The sequence below is a fragment of the Photinus pyralis genome, unplaced genomic scaffold (assembly GCF_008802855.1).
Source record: "Photinus pyralis isolate 1611_PpyrPB1 unplaced genomic scaffold, Ppyr1.3 Ppyr1.4_LG1, whole genome shotgun sequence".
In the NCBI taxonomy this organism is placed as follows: domain Eukaryota; kingdom Metazoa; phylum Arthropoda; class Insecta; order Coleoptera; family Lampyridae; genus Photinus; species Photinus pyralis.
In genome coordinates this window covers 66,411,789-66,426,873 of record NW_022170249.1, presented here as the reverse complement: position 1 = coordinate 66,426,873, position 15,085 = coordinate 66,411,789, and the positions used below count along the sequence as shown (strand labels likewise).

Below are 15,085 nucleotides of genomic sequence, written 5' to 3'. Positions count from 1 at the left end.
GTGCAGTCGATTTTTGGTAAAAAAGGAAGGCTTTTTTTGAGCCCAAAAAAAAAATTGTCTCAGATCGACCCGGAAAAAAAATTTTCTTATAGAATGTGGCCTGTAGAATCCATAATTTCAAACAGTTCCAAGATTGGGCTTCTAGTTCAAAAGTTACCGCCCTTTGAATTTTTTTCGAAATTGGTTTCTAGTCTATAACTTTTGATTGAGAAGTCTGATCGAAAAAGTACGAATTGTTTTGGATTCTACGCGCCAAAATTAATGAGAAAAAGTGTTTTCAATATAGCATTTCAAATTGGGGTACCTTTTCCCGGCCCCAGCATTAAAATTATCGGGAGGAAAAAACGCTCCCGTCATTTATGTTTGCATAATGACTTTTTAACTTGTTTGGTTTTGCCGAATAAGGTAACATCCCTCACATAAGTAGACACGACAAATGAATCGTTCTATATTTTTCCTAAATGTCTACATTTAGATACACCCTAAAATTAGATATAGGTAATGAAATTAAGTTCGTAACTCTAAAGTTACTTATTTTGCATTAAACTTGGTGAAATGCTTTACTTTACATATAGTTCAGTTAGTTTTTGATACGTTCTTGTTTCTGTAGCTTTTGGTATAGAAATTAAGAAAAAATATGACATTAACACAAACATTTGGCAAAAATATGAAACCAACGACATTGTGAATGCCACATCCTGGAAGGAACAGTTGCATATTTTGCACTATTATAATAACTAATTGTACAAGCTGAACCATTGTTAATTTGGGCTTGATCCATGTTAAAGTCTTCTGCAGTTGTGGACCCGGCGACATCGCTGCCAAAAAATAATATGTGTACATAAAAATATGCACTAGGCTGTTAATCATCGGCGTGAAGGTAAGTAATCCGCCTAAATAATGTGTTCAGTTTGCTAATTTTTCAGATTTTAAGGTTACCTGGGAAATATTTGCAGACCAGCCAAGCCATTGTTAAAGTTGAAACATGGTGGTACACATGCAGGAAGGAAACTTGGGTGAATTTTTTTCGAAGCACAAATAAAACCGTTTCAAACAAATCCACGATCTTTAACATCATATTCCACCACATAAACTTTGCCATGCGGACCGCCATTTCACTTTCAGAAAAATCGACAGGCTCGCAACCGATTATGCGATAATGGGTGGTCCATCCTGATGTAGCCATCTACAAATTAAAAACATTACTTAAAATTCACCTGTTTATATTGTAAAGTGTAAACAGTTGGTGGTGTTAAATATTTAAAACGAATTAACAGCGTACAGGTGCAATGCAGTGCAGGCGAGTGGTAACGTTTCCCAAAATTCATATTAAGTATATCAATGACAACATTAGTTGCATCTAATCACATAGGCATGTCATTTATTCGGTCATTAACACAACAACATAATGCATCAGAGTATTAACTGAAAACAGTGCATAATATCAAAGAGTAGATACATACAGTCTTAAAATTGATTGTTTTCTTTTTTTGAATAAATTTGTGCGCGTTCGCTTGATCATCTCCATAAGTCCCTTGATTTGTCTGTTTTCAAATTTAATCAAAAAATTATAGTAATAGATACATATGAAATTACTGACATAATTAAACATTTTACTAAAGAAAAAGCCAGTAATACACGAAGAAGTAGAAGTGTTTTGGGAGTGCAACTCAAAATTGAAGACCTTGCTGTGATCAACTCGGAGATTTACAGCTTGTTATTAGCAGGTGACACCTCCGAAGAGTCTATCATCACAGAAATGGAGCAGTGCTACTTGTATACCAAAAGGTTTACATCTACAGGATGAAGATTGGAAAGCTGTTGGACTCTGTAGACGAACTTGGGTCGGTCTCAAGGCTAGTCCAGTAGGCTTGAAGATGGCTCCAGCTAAACGAAAATTTAAGTTACCTCTTATTCAGTTTAAACCGTACGACAGTAATATAATGGATTGGTTGCCTTTCTGGGCTCAATTTCGAAAAATTCATAGATTCTGCTTTAGACAAGTGCGATATAATAGATTACTTAATACAAGCTACCGTTCCAGGTAGCCGAGCTCGTCAAATAGTTAAGAGTTTCCCCGATTAGGGCGTTGTGCGCGGGTGCACCATCCTGTTGAAACCAACAGTTTGTTTTTTTGCGTGTCCTATACATCGTTGTATTCGTAATAAAAAGTGCAATTCAATACACTGTGTACTTTTTTTATGGGTCATATAAGCAAATAAATAAAATTGATGATGAATCGAAACGTACTGAAAACACGGTATCTCGTAGAGTTCAAAAAGTGGAAATGAGAAAGCGTTTTTATTTTTTTGTATCCGTTCAAATAACATCAGAAAAATATAAAAACGAAAATTTCATTTTTCAGTTTCAATTTCAGTTTTTTTCTTCTTATCTTCGGAAGTAATCGGAATTTTGAGGTTTTCTTTAAAGCAATGATAATAGCTGAAGTATTTTCTTGCTATTTCATCTCATTAAAGTTTCCTAAGATTTGTATATAGAGAACCAATTACGGAAAACTGGAAAATTGGATACGGGGGGAAAATATCAACACAAAGTAATGTCCATTAATGTGTACTTTCTTACGAAAATAATTTTGGAATAGTTGAAGCCAAGAGAAATTAAGTAACAAAACAATGCCATAAATATAGTTGTTCTTTGCGTTTTCTGGGTTATGCTGCAGATGTGTGTGCAACTAAACCTTTTACATTGCATACGAAGAACTAACTTTTAAATCGGAGTATTTGATGTCGAGGCAAACGTTACAAAATAATGCCATAAACCTCAGATTTCTTTAATTATACAGATGCAATTATGCAAGTGGCAAACAACTGAAACCTTAAACTGGTCACTAGATGGTAAGAACAACCAAATTTTGTGTGTCGGAAATTCCCACGGTGAAGGGAGGGTTTTACTGTTGTGACCCATGGTCTATTATAGTAGCACATATTAACTACAATCTGCGATAGTAGTTTGCACTACTTGGTGAAGTTATTTATCCAGCTGTGTGATTAATCGAACTACGTTCCTACCACTTTTCGCGTTCTTCTCAAGTTCTAATGTCGTAATATTTACTTATAAAGAGCACAGCGTTGACATTAATTTCTCCTATTCACCTTCACTCTAGCTGCGACCTTTTCAAAGTACCTACTGCAATTTAATAACGGGTACCGCTGTAGATTTTTATATCCTGCCATATCTAACTAAAGCTATTGAATATGTGCACTTCTCTTCAAGGGCTTTTAGTCAATGTTATGTGGAGATACTCAACATTCGTACTTGTAATATGAGCAACTAGGATAGACAAGTGCGAGTGAAATGCACAGCTCGATAAGCATATGGTCAAAGATTTATTTTAACGTCCACGCCAATATTTGCAGAAGTAAAACAAGTACTAAAGTCGTCGCATCCGTGCGAATGGCGATCGATGGCTCATTTTCCTTGTTTAAATTTGCATCACCGGACATCCTTGATCTTTAATTCGGAAAGTTTTTAATTAGAACACAAAATCTCGACATAAATGCAAAAATCCATCTCGATATACCTAATATGTTAAATTGAAGCAGTGTTGAATAACGAAGGCGTAGAATAGATGAAGACAATGTCAAAGACGAAGAAGACGGCCAAATGACAAATAGAAGCGCGACCGCGACTAGCATTAAGGACTGGAATGCGGGTAGGGAATGCAATCCCGCAGCAAAATCTTAATCCCGGTATTTGTGGGATCGTTAGATGTTACCAAATCCCGCGGGATCCCGGTATTTGCAGGTTCCCGCAAAATTTTAAATAAGTAATAAGCAATTTTGTGCGGTTAACATCTGTATTAAAATAAATCGATAATTATCACAATATGCAACAAAAAAGTACCTTCAGCCTAACTTAGAACTCAATAAAACCTCACCTGTAATTTGTAAAGCACAAAAAAAGGTGAACTTCTAAAGTGCCTCAAATATCATACCTAGTAGGTACATTTTTAACAATTATTTTAGAAATAACTTTTCCGTTACGCATTTTATTAGCAAAGTAAACAGAGTCGTCCCCTTGGTCGACAAATTCCTCAGTCCCGCAAATCCCGCGGGATCCCGCTCCATTTATATGCGGGATTAATCACGCAAAAATGCTGCGGGATCCCGGTATTTTTCGGGAACAGCTTAACGCAGGTCTTTGGTTCAACTATTGCAGTTATACAACAAAATATAATGTTCATTTCATGCAAATAACTCACAAGTGTGTTGATGCAGGGCTTATGTAAATAATTAAATAAAAGTTTAAAATCCTTATACATGTATAGTACTCGTATTTTCAGTAATTAAATAATAACACGCGTTCAAAAAAGTGTATCAAAACAACGCGCTATCACATAGGTACATATTTATGGCTATAATATTTACCCAAATGAACAATAATAACGAAAAAAATGCTTTTAGCAAAGCGTTTTACTGTCGAATAATAATTAATTAGACGAAATCAGTACAACAAATTACCACAGATTTTTAGAAATATAATTAGTAAGAACAACAAAATATGAAACACTTACCCCGTATATAATTGTGGAACACGCAAAAACTTGGAAAACATTGTACACGGCAATAATTCCCTTTAAACTGTATGGTTTTTTATCAGCCATGTACGAGGGTAAATATACATAAATCATATACAGGTAAAAACCAATTAGTCCACAAATCTTCCAGGGATTTGACATGAAAGGCCAGTCATTTACCCGAGGATCTGTAAAAAATGTTGATGAAAGTACTGCTTTGCAAATCCTCAACTCACCCGCAAGTTCAACGAAGAGATAATCATACAGTGAAGTCGACATTTTTTCACTAAATGGATGTACAGACACTTCGTGTTCCTAAAATTGAAAAAAAAATGTCACATCAATTGCATACCACTACTCATTTCACTGTGTAATAATTGAAATTATGGCTCATCAGTATAAATGGTAATTAAACGGATATTACATAGGAATATTTGAGCTTCCTAATAATAATTAATAGGTACCAGTTGTCTATATACAAACTTGCGAAAAGATTTGGCGGTCACCACCGAAACGAGAAAGTTTAGAGTTTATGTAAATAATTTCTAATGTGACTTGTTCACATTGTACGAGTACAAACCGTAAAACAAAGTTACAATTTTTTACAATTATGTTGTTATTTTTCGTTCATATACATAATATGTGGGTAGGGTAACTGTGGCGTACATTATGAGCATCATAAGCGTAAGCACTGCTATTTCATAATCATTGTAATTTGGGTTATAGTTAAAACCTTTATTTGGAAAGACTACTAGTGGCCTATTAATGTTAAGTTACAAATTCCAAATTAGCTGCATACATCATCCAAAGATAACCGTAAATATGCTGGTATTAGCAACAGGAAAGGTATACTCGTATGAGCACACACAGATCAAAGTACAAAAACTATTTATTTGCAGTTACCGCAAAAATCTTACATTTTTTAATGGTGCCTGCACATTCTTCATGCGCCCAACTTCGTCATACAATCAAATTCAAACGCCGCCTGTTTTCAAAAACAATTCGCATCAGCAGAATATGCACTCACTGTATCATCTTCCTTATGGGGTTTCTTTTTTGGAACCCAAAGGTCTCTTGAGAACAATTTTCCCAGCTTCCTTTTTTTTTGAAAAGTAATTCATTCCTATATGGACCTTCGGTAAGAATAATAGAGTTCGCAACTTTTCTTTTTCGGGTTCTGACTGGAGTTCTTTTATTGGAAAGTGGAACCAGGTCCACAGTGGATTTGACGTACAAAAAAATTTACAGAATTATTTCTTTACCTAGTTATTTTATCAACAATGGTTACGTTTGTATTGTTTAGGAATATTCCAGCCCAATTTTGCTCCGGAGTGCCTTCAACAGTATCTAAAAGTAAGTATGCAATTAGATTAGACATTTTAGAAAGAAAATGGACGATGTAGGATATTTATTCATAAATTAACGAAAGATCTAGGTAACTGGATATTACCAACTACCAATATCAAAGAAACCGTTGTATGGTGATAAAGTAGGTACGTACCTAGTTAAAAGTCCTGTACAATTTGTTGATTTATTGTAAAAATAAACTGTGATATTTTTATATTTGTATATTTTGTATCTTTTTATTTGCTAGTGTTATTTAGTGTATGTGCACAATAAATTGTTATAGTCCTAGACAAGTGAGGTATGTAGATAATACTGCTTATATTCCAGAATTGTCATCCTTTATTTTACCAATAATAATTCCATTAGATTTCTTTGATTATATTACCTAATGTCTTTTAGGCACTGTATTAACTTTCCAAAGTTGTTTTCCTTGAGTAACATAGCAAGTTCTCCCTCAATGTTGTGGGTTTACTTCATCTTTATTTAATTTCTCTGCTTGGCCAGGTGTCCCTCTTGGTGGATAAAGCCCCTCTGGTGGTGGTTCCAAGATACCGCGCGCGTTAGACGTTTGGCTAGAATGCGATGCAGCAAACGTTGCAGCGCGGACCCTATAGTGATGGGACGCCACTTTTCGGGACTTCTCCTGTCACCGTCCTTGGGGATAAGGACCGTTCGCGAGGCGCGCCATTAAGCTGGAGTATAACGCCGGTATAAAAAGGCGTTGTAGAGTGCTTCGAGATGTTTGGCGGGGCAGTTTCGCACTTGCGAGATCGTGATGACGCGGAGTTGGACCAACCGCGCTTGGCGGCCTCGATCTCTTCGGTCGTGACTGGGACGTATACCGCCTTGGATGGCTCCGGGTTGTCTTGAATTGGCTCCTGGTCCGGAGGTGATGGCCTGGTGAAAATGGCTTTGTAGAAGCCTTCGACGTCGGCCATTGGGGGAGAGGCCTCTTCGGCCGACAGAGGTTTGCCGTCTAATATCGAGATCTTGCGCCTTGGCGAATTGAGATGCTCGTCGTAGCGTGCTGGTGGCGGTGGTGGTATGGGCCTAGTGTGTGTTTTAGGCGGCTTCCTCTGTCGGACAGGAAAGCGGACTTCCATATACGCCTGGATGGCACTCTCCAGGTCTGGAATCGTGCCTGATAAGGCAGCATGGAGGAGCCTCTCGGTCGTTGCTTCACCGGCCCCGCTCTTTAAAATACGCAGCCGGGCGAGGAAGGAGGCATCCTCTCGGAGTCGTGGTGGAAGCATGTCGCGACTCGGAAGTTCCTCGGCTGGATCGGTGGTAATTATATCGCCCCTCCCGGGGAGAACGGCCGGTGATGGTAGGCAGGGTGACGTCGCAGAGCGCGATGGCGCGAGAACCTCGATGGCGGCGGGGGGGGGGGGGGGCAACGGCTTACCGTCTCCTGCGTCGGTGGACCTCCTAGGTGGGAGTGGGAGTCGAGCAATCCCTCTTGCGTTTTGTCCCCGAGAACTTGGCGCAAGGAGGTGTTGGAGTGCGCAAGGTGGAGAGTCCTGAAGCCGGGGCCGTGTCGTCGGTGGTTGGTGCGGGCGGGGATCGAAATCCGCGCATTTGGTCCCTTTGGTGCGGGCACATCCGCTGAAGAGCGGCACTCAGATGGTCCGGTTTGCCGCGGTCCAGGGTTTGGCAAAACGTAGTCCAAGATTTAGTTGACGGTTGAGTGGGGTTACCAGGCTGGCACGGAGGGAGGGCGATCGATTCCGGCTCGGGAGCAACTGGTGGCCAAAGGTGTTTGAGGGCTCTGGTGCCAGGCTTTCGCGCGAGTTGGTGGCCGTGAAACCCGAAGGTGGGTTTGGTTCAACCTCTGCCCGCTCGCTGAATGGCGCCGCCTTCCAGTAGGCTGGAAATAACTCGGCTTGCTGCCGGGAGATGACGGAATTGATGTTTTGGTCAGACCCGTTGTCGCCATGCTTCCTTGTAGTTGAAAACCCCCCCTAAACGGTGGACTTCGACTTTGCTATTGTGGCAATTAAAGCCCCGCCTCGGAGGGTTTTTGGCCTTCCTTTTCTAATGTCCTGCAGAGACTGCTTCCCGGGTGATCCGGGTTCTCGTGCTGGTGCAACGGCCGGCATGTGGTGGAAAGGTTTCCGCAGTAAATGCACACCTCCTGGCGCCTGGTCCCGCAGTCTTAAACGGTGCCTGGCCCAACGTCCCGCCCCTCCTTCGTCTGGCAAGGCCGTGCCGCACTTGCACACTTGTGAGGTTCTCGGCGTCGGGGAGCGGGGCCCTCCGTCTGGTGTCCGGGAGGACGAACTCGACAAACCGTGGCTGGTACGCGTAATGGGCCGAACACGAGGGGCCACGGGGCGCGCGCGATCCGGAAACAGAGACGCGCCGGTCGTCAGGGCCGGCTCGTGGGGTGAGGCGGCGAGGCGGCCTCCTCAGGCGGCATAATTTTAGGGGCGGCATTTTTGAAATTTAAAAATATAAAAAAATGTTTTATTATAATAATGTAGTATAATAATAAATCTTTGTAATGTCAATTTACTGAAAGCGATTGTAAAATATAGCCAGGCCACTAATTTGCGATATATGTAATAGGATAGCATGGTTTTTTTTTATTAGTTTATCGTACTTGCTACTGAAATACTGATAGTCCAGTATGTTATATAATTTTGACCTGCAAAAGGTGGTGTAAAAGATTTTATTGTTTTAAATGGTCCATTTGGGTCCAAATAACATGTATTGGAAGAGTACACACAAATTTTTTCCCGACACAACTTTTGGCAGCCAAAAAACCTCAAAATATTCGGACTTTTTTCAGTTTTTCGCTTAAAACTCGAAAACGGTCCATATTTTATGAATAACACTTTTGATTAAATTAAACAAAATTCTGCGTCGATAAAAAAAACGAACAAAATCGGCCCCATAGAAAATTTTTTATCAGCGATCAAAAAACGCCCTTTTTTGCTACGATTTTATTTAATTTTCTCGTTGTTTGGTGGTACTTGTATTAAAGAACCAATTAACAAACAAAAAACCTTTTGCCCTTTTCATTCGGGCGGCAAAGTTAGCGCTTGCCTCACCCATATTTTTTCGACGAGCCGGCCCCTGCGCGTCGTTGGTGGGCGGTACTCTTCTTGTGCATCTCGGTGTTATTGTTCTGTTGGCCGGTCGATATCTATTTATGCAGGTATAGATATGGTGATGGAATTTGACCTAAAGGTCAAACGGCGGATAATTTGCGATGTGCGGTTACACGTGAATCCGACAAGGCTGCAATTAAAAGGCGATTTTTGCGTTTAATAATTAATAATGGATGTTGGTCTGTGTACTATTTACCTTGTCGGATTAAATGTAGAAGACGGCGGAGAGTTGTGCACTTACTTTCCGCAAGTCGCGCGCGTAAGAGTTTAAATTACACGTGCACCGCACTACTGCGAAATATCTTGCTTATCTTGCCGGCCAGCACTCACTACCGAACAGCAGCGGAGGTATCACTTTTAACAAAAATAGGGGGTTTGCGAACCCCCCAACCACTATTCTCGATGAATTTTAAACTTTTCGGAGAGCACGTAACAGCGCGTCCTCTCTTCACGTTGACATTCAGAGCACTGGCACTCTGCTTTGCGGTAGTGCTTTACTGCTTTTTGTTTACATTGTGGGAATACGAGAGCATCTCTTCCTAAGAGCAGATACTTCATTCATTCTTGCTGGTGCTACTGAATATATTCATTTTTTTTACAGACTGTCGCAGTTGGGTTGTATTTTCGTCCCAGTTATCTTGCTATTTACTGATTATAACGCTACGAATATACGTCTTCGTGAGTGTAGATTATCATCTGTTTCGAGGGTGACTAGGTCACATATAAGAATTTCCTCTCTTCAGCGTATACTTTCTCGTCGCAATTCAGGTTAGAGCAGAGTAGCAATGGTGCAACTATCATCAAGACAAAAAAAATAAGGCCACAATACTGCTCATACCAAAACCATCAGGCCTTAATTTACACGATGTTAAGCCAACAATACGATATAACAGGCAATCAAAAATGAGTGACTATCGAGTCCCCTTTGGAAGTTCATGTTTCATACGGTTTTCCGTGTAAACAAAAATTCCAAAAGTAACTCGACAGCAACAAATTTTTGATCTCACGTACTTGGCGAGGCTATCACTAAAGGTTCCATTACTGGTATGTGCGTAATTGCATAGGGGGGTTGCTGCTCAAACAGTTTACGTCCCTAAACAGTACGGCCAGGGGCGGACTGGCCCGGGGGGGGGGTGGCGATTTACACCTGGCCTGTACGTCATAATGGCCCGTTCGAAATTTATAAGTATGTGCTGTATTTAGTTTCTTGCACTATTAATAAATTATTAACACCTTTCTCTAATTGGGGTTGATGTTAGGTTGTTAAAAAATTTAAAAATTCTGTTTTAATTGTAGTGTTTTGCAATGAATTTATCATTTTTTGTCGTAGTATGAAAGTGCTAAAATACAATAATAGGCGACGCGCCTCGTTTGGATTGTATATTTTGGTCCTTTTAATTGTCAGCTGCAATTTAAAAAAAACTGTATTGTAATTGGTTTCCGTTTTTGTGCTGCAACGCAGAGCACCCGCACCCTAGGGGGATGCCCCTGTATGAACTAGGTAATTCATGTTACCTTAATGTTATTAATGATGTTAGCGGCCACATTCAAAGGACGGAGATATAAATATCCATCATGAACCGGTATGATAAATACGATCATTGGATGGATTCATATTTCAAAAATAAATTTACTAAGAAATAGATACATAACCTTTTTGGGCGTTTTTTAGTGAAAGAAAAGTGAATCCCTTGAGGCAAGTCGTAGTTCATTATAAAGTAAATAACTCAATAGATATGGTAAAATAATGCTAAACATTTTGTGTAGATACTCAAAGGAGTCATTAACAGAACTGGATTACATACCAGAATGTCAAAAAATTTAGCGATGTTGCAATACATCCATTGGCCGAATCTTAAATGAAATCGACATTTCAGCCCTTAATTTCAAAGGCCGCGCATATCTAAACTCAAATTGTGACTTTTTGTGACATAACCTCAATAAATACACAAAATAACGAAAAAATTGCATTACTTACGGAGGTAATTGCGCACAATTCGTTAATAATGCAAAAAACGGTACCTTATGTTAACGCGAATTGGTTTCACGAGGACGTTGGTAATAAGCTTTTTCTTTTAAAACTCTCATTAAACGATGATGTGTGTCACATTTAGCCGTTAGCGCACTTGTCATTTAAAGTCAACTTTGCTTAAGTAAACTTACCTTGTACCTAATGTTATTTCGTTGCCGGCGGTAGATAATTTTGCGGATTGGGATGTATTCGATAGGTATGGTAAATAAGAGAAGTATTTATAATAATAGTTATTTAGTATACCAAAGGATCGAGGTGTATCATTAATTTTGGTCCCGTGGTAGGTATATACAATATTTTTTGCACTTACTTTTGATTTATTTGTAACAGAAGATAATTATAAATTAAAATGGCAGCAATTCATTCACAAATAATTTCAACACTAAGAATATCCACAGTAAATGAAAAATCTCTTCTAGCATGAAAGAGTTATTTAAAGTTCCCATAATAGGTACCTACAACTTGCATGCTCTCTTTGAGTAGCGGTACTAATCTTCTGGTTTATAATAATGTTGAACGACTATCGTATGTTTCAAGTTTAATTAACCCTCCAATAGATTCAATGAATGAATTATTAAGAAGTATAGATATAGGGATTTATGTTTATTGTTTTCTCTGTGTTTACTTTTAAATGACAAAATTTCTTCTGAAGGGCGCCTAATTTTATGCATCTAAAATAGCTTTTTAAAGCATATACACATCTGGCTGTCATATTAATTAGCTTGAATATTTTATTGGTGTTTTTGTTTTTTTTGCAACATAATTACGCATATCTCTCAAACACAACTGACGCAGACCTGAACCGCATCATTCCCGTTAGGACTTTAGGAGAGCAACATCCAAACTGGGAATCGAGGAATCGACCCGTGTGCATTTACGAGCAAGTGAAAATCTTTCAGAAGGTGTCCCTTTGAGAAAAATACTTCCCTGCTTTCTCTCAAATAAAAACTTCCCCTAACTCGAAGGCAGTAATGTAACTCAGACAAGACAATTCATTTATAAATTCGAGAGATATGTACACACTAAGAAGATCTGACATATTCAGTAATAGAGACTGCGTTTTCCATAACCAATTGTGAAAGATAGTCAAAATACACGAACCTAATTTTTCTAACGGAATCGCGTGCGTACTACAAACTAACGCAAATAAATTGTTTTTGGCGGTGTCCTTAATTATAGTGTATCCGAGGTTTTTTACGTAACGTATAATTTTTGACTTACAACACTGGAGTATTATGTCGCCTATAAATCAATAATGTAATTCTATAAACATAACCTTGTTTATTTCTGGAAATAGATTGCGCTTTTTTTAAATTTTAAATTTGATCCGTTCGCGCAGTAAGCAACGAAAACAAGTGAAAAAATGCAACTTTTCTCCGCATAGTACGCATGATCTAAACAAAACATAAGAGAACATATTTCAATTTAAGAACTACCATAAAAATCACTGAATAGTATATAAATTCGTTCGATATAGCTTCCATTAAAACGATTATGTTCATTTATATAGGAGGTAGCTTTAACGCAATACAGAATACACAATTGAGGATTGAGGTTAGGCAAAAATATAACCAAGCTCACCGCCATAATTGCTAGTATACAGAAAATGAGCATTATTTTCACAGAAGCTATCTGATTAGCCTTTGTGGTACTGATTAAGGTTAATCATCAAATTGTTTTATTTATTTGTTCCTTTAATTGTTTTATGTTAATTTTTATTCTAAGAAAATATTTTCGTAGTTTACTTTATACTTTTACTACTTCTGCTACGTACATATATATTTTAAGCGATGGTATAGGTCGCAAAATCGTATGAAAATCGCACGAACACAAACTTCTTGTACATACGTTTTATTTTAGCAAAATGGCTACATCAAATGGGTTTCTACACAAGTCACTTACTTTGTAGCATTTTTTTCTTGACGTAATTCTTATTGTAAAAGTGAATAAAGAACAGAACATTAATGACACCATTTGCCGAACCTAGAAATCCGATAACGTTACTTATAGCACATCCTGGTAGAAATATTTGCACTGATTGTAACGTTATGATGACTAACTGCACGAGTTGGAGCATTGTTAGTCTAGATTTAACACACATTAAAATTTTCTGCATTTTGGGACCTCGTGACAGTGTCGACAGCAAGTAGTACGAGTACATAAAGATATGTATGAAGCTGTTAACAATCGGCGTGAACGTAACTAAACCACCTACATACAGAATTTTCAAAATTGGTAGGTACTTTCAAGGCTTAAAGTTTACCTGGAACGTATTTGCACACTATCCAGGCCGCAGATAGGGTGGAAATGTGGTGGTAGACATGCAAAGAAGAAACTTGGTTATACTTTTTTCGAAGTACAAATATAATCGTTTCGAGTAATTCTGTCATCTTCAGCAGTAGGGTCCACCACATGTAGCTTGCCATACGAACTGCCATCGCATTCTCTGAATAATCCACTGGTTCGCAGATTAGGCGATAGCGGGTGGTCCATCCTGATGTAGCTAGCTGCAATACAAACGCATTGCACATTTTGCAAAAAAAATCATTAGATTCACATGGTGGTAGTTGAACATCTGTGCTGTTTCGTTCTTTTGTGTGTGACTTTAGATAAGATGTTCTTCTTTCCGTATTTTTATCGAGGATACAGTCACTTGCATTGAGCTTAGTAACTTTGTTATTAATTATTTATTTTTTGGCAAAGATGGAAAATGTATAACATTTAGATTAATAACGCTGTAGGACAATAATAAAATACTTACTTACACCATAAATAATTGTGATGCACGCGAATAGTTGGAAAATATTGTAAACCACAATAATCCCCTTTAAACTATACGGTTTTTTATCTGACATGAAAGACGGTAAATATACATATATCATATATAGGTAAATTCCTATAATTGCAATAATTTTCCAAGGATTTGACATAAACGGCCAATCATGAACCCTAGGATCTGTACAAAAAGTAATGAAAGAATGATGTAAGTAGACGTCAATACTTACCAGCAATATCTACAAAAAGGTAATCAAAAATCGACATTTTGCGATATTGCGTGCAAGCACTTCGCACTTCTACAGTATATAGCGCATAACAATTATTTTCCCTTCTCATTAACGACACATATAGCTGTAATTATCACTCGCTATCAATATAGTCCAGTAGTATAAGGCTTTTACCTTCCACTAATTACACATGCAAGCTGTAATTTGTTTAATTCCGGATAAAACAACAAACCAAATTTCCTGGAACTGGTATTGCGTGTAAACTTTCCCGCATAAAGGGTCAAAATTGACCTAAATTAAACTGTAAAATCTTCAATCGCGTGTTTGTTTATTACAACGTTTGTTTAGCAAGGTCCTGAAGGCTGGGATTATAATTTACGTGCGACGAATAGTGGCAACTCGAACTGACCCTCCTGACCTATTATATGGAAGTTCACGCATTTTTCCGATGTCCTCTGTGTGAGTCGTAAAGCTGCGTATAACCTCACAAATGCAGAAACAAACACCAGGAGATACTATTCGGAGAAATGGGAGGATTTTATCGTAAAATAGTGCTTATTTCACGAAATATGTATCAAATTCGAGATCAAATTAGTAAATCAGTAGCACTTTTTACCTCCCGTACGTTAGTAAAGGAAGGTATAATGCACTGGGGTAAAAAATGACCCCCCACGTTTTAAAGACCAGGAATCTGAATCAAACAAACTCTCGATGATTTGGAACCAAATTTGGTACCTAGCCACAGAAATTTTTTTAGATATGACTTGACATTTTTATAAAGGACCTACGGCTGTCCCCTCTGAGATGAATTTACGGTAATGTACCTACTTACAAGAAATTTCTCTTCTTTAGATTTCTGTGGAAATTGACTTCGAACTTTAGTCCATTGAAAAGTTACATTTGGGGTTGCGTTTGTCAGAGGACACAATTTTATTTTTTAGATATCAAGGGGGGGTTAGTTTAAAGTTAAATCCAAGTTTGTGGGGTTGCAGCCCTTGTCCCGCGGTCGCCATCTTGAAAAAAGGGGTGCAAATGGTTTTTATGGTTTATC

General features: G+C 38.3%; 3 protein-coding genes across 9 annotated transcripts; all 3 read right to left on the bottom strand.

The window, feature by feature from the left end:
• Nucleotides 1-435: 435 nt before the first annotated feature.
• Nucleotides 436-11,108, bottom strand: LOC116160043 (elongation of very long chain fatty acids protein-like). 7 transcript variants are annotated; one of them, XM_031473170.1, is made up of 7 exons: nucleotides 11,020-11,108; nucleotides 5,800-5,884; nucleotides 5,455-5,670; nucleotides 4,774-4,852; nucleotides 4,535-4,725; nucleotides 940-1,186; nucleotides 436-893 (listed from the first exon to the last, which is right to left on the bottom strand). In XM_031473170.1, the coding sequence occupies exons 3-7, from the start codon at nucleotides 5,482-5,484 to the stop codon at nucleotides 577-579; spliced, it is 864 nt and encodes a 287-aa protein (XP_031329030.1). In that variant the 5' UTR covers nucleotides 5,485-5,670; nucleotides 5,800-5,884; nucleotides 11,020-11,108; the 3' UTR covers nucleotides 436-576. The 7 variants fall into 7 exon arrangements, with proteins under 7 accessions (XP_031329030.1, XP_031329027.1, XP_031329028.1 ...); XM_031473167.1 differs by lacking the exon at nucleotides 11,020-11,108 and adding exons at nucleotides 8,938-9,127; nucleotides 9,194-9,470 and having other exon boundaries at nucleotides 5,455-5,884; XM_031473168.1 differs by having other exon boundaries at nucleotides 5,455-5,884.
• On the bottom strand, nucleotides 6,476-7,267 carry LOC116160045. The gene has a single exon (XM_031473175.1). It carries the CDS (start codon nucleotides 7,135-7,137, stop codon nucleotides 6,493-6,495), a length of 645 nt encoding a protein of 214 aa, XP_031329035.1. The 5' UTR covers nucleotides 7,138-7,267; the 3' UTR covers nucleotides 6,476-6,492.
• A 1,767-nt stretch (nucleotides 11,109-12,875) lies between the features above and the next one.
• Nucleotides 12,876-14,128, bottom strand: LOC116160044 (elongation of very long chain fatty acids protein-like). Its single transcript, XM_031473174.1, has 4 exons — nucleotides 14,035-14,128; nucleotides 13,795-13,985; nucleotides 13,293-13,536; nucleotides 12,876-13,240 (listed from the first exon to the last, which is right to left on the bottom strand). The coding sequence occupies exons 1-4, from the start codon at nucleotides 14,069-14,071 to the stop codon at nucleotides 12,924-12,926; spliced, it is 789 nt and encodes a 262-aa protein (XP_031329034.1). The 5' UTR covers nucleotides 14,072-14,128; the 3' UTR covers nucleotides 12,876-12,923.
• Between the last annotated feature and the right edge of the window lie 957 nt (nucleotides 14,129-15,085).

Coding starts and splice junctions, on each gene's coding strand:
- LOC116160043 (XM_031473168.1), bottom strand. CDS start 5,484: ATGAAGAATGTGCAGGCACCATTAAAAAAT. Junction 4,726..4,773: donor TCTCTTCGTTGAACTTGCGG/GTGAGTTGAGGA, acceptor CATTTTTTACAG/ATCCTCGGGTAAATGACTGG. Junction 1,187..4,534: donor GTTCCACAATTATATACGGG/GTAAGTGTTTCA, acceptor TTTAATTTGTAG/ATGGCTACATCAGGATGGAC.
- LOC116160045 (XM_031473175.1), bottom strand. CDS start 7,137: ATGCTTCCACCACGACTCCGAGAGGATGCCTCCTTCCTCGCCCGGCTG.
- LOC116160044 (XM_031473174.1), bottom strand. CDS start 14,071: ATGTCGATTTTTGATTACCTTTTTGTAGATATTGCTG. Junction 13,986..14,034: donor CCTTTTTGTAGATATTGCTG/GTAAGTATTGAC, acceptor CTTTTTGTACAG/ATCCTAGGGTTCATGATTGG. Junction 13,241..13,292: donor AGTGTGCAAATACGTTCCAG/GTAAACTTTAAG, acceptor TTCTGTATGTAG/GTGGTTTAGTTACGTTCACG.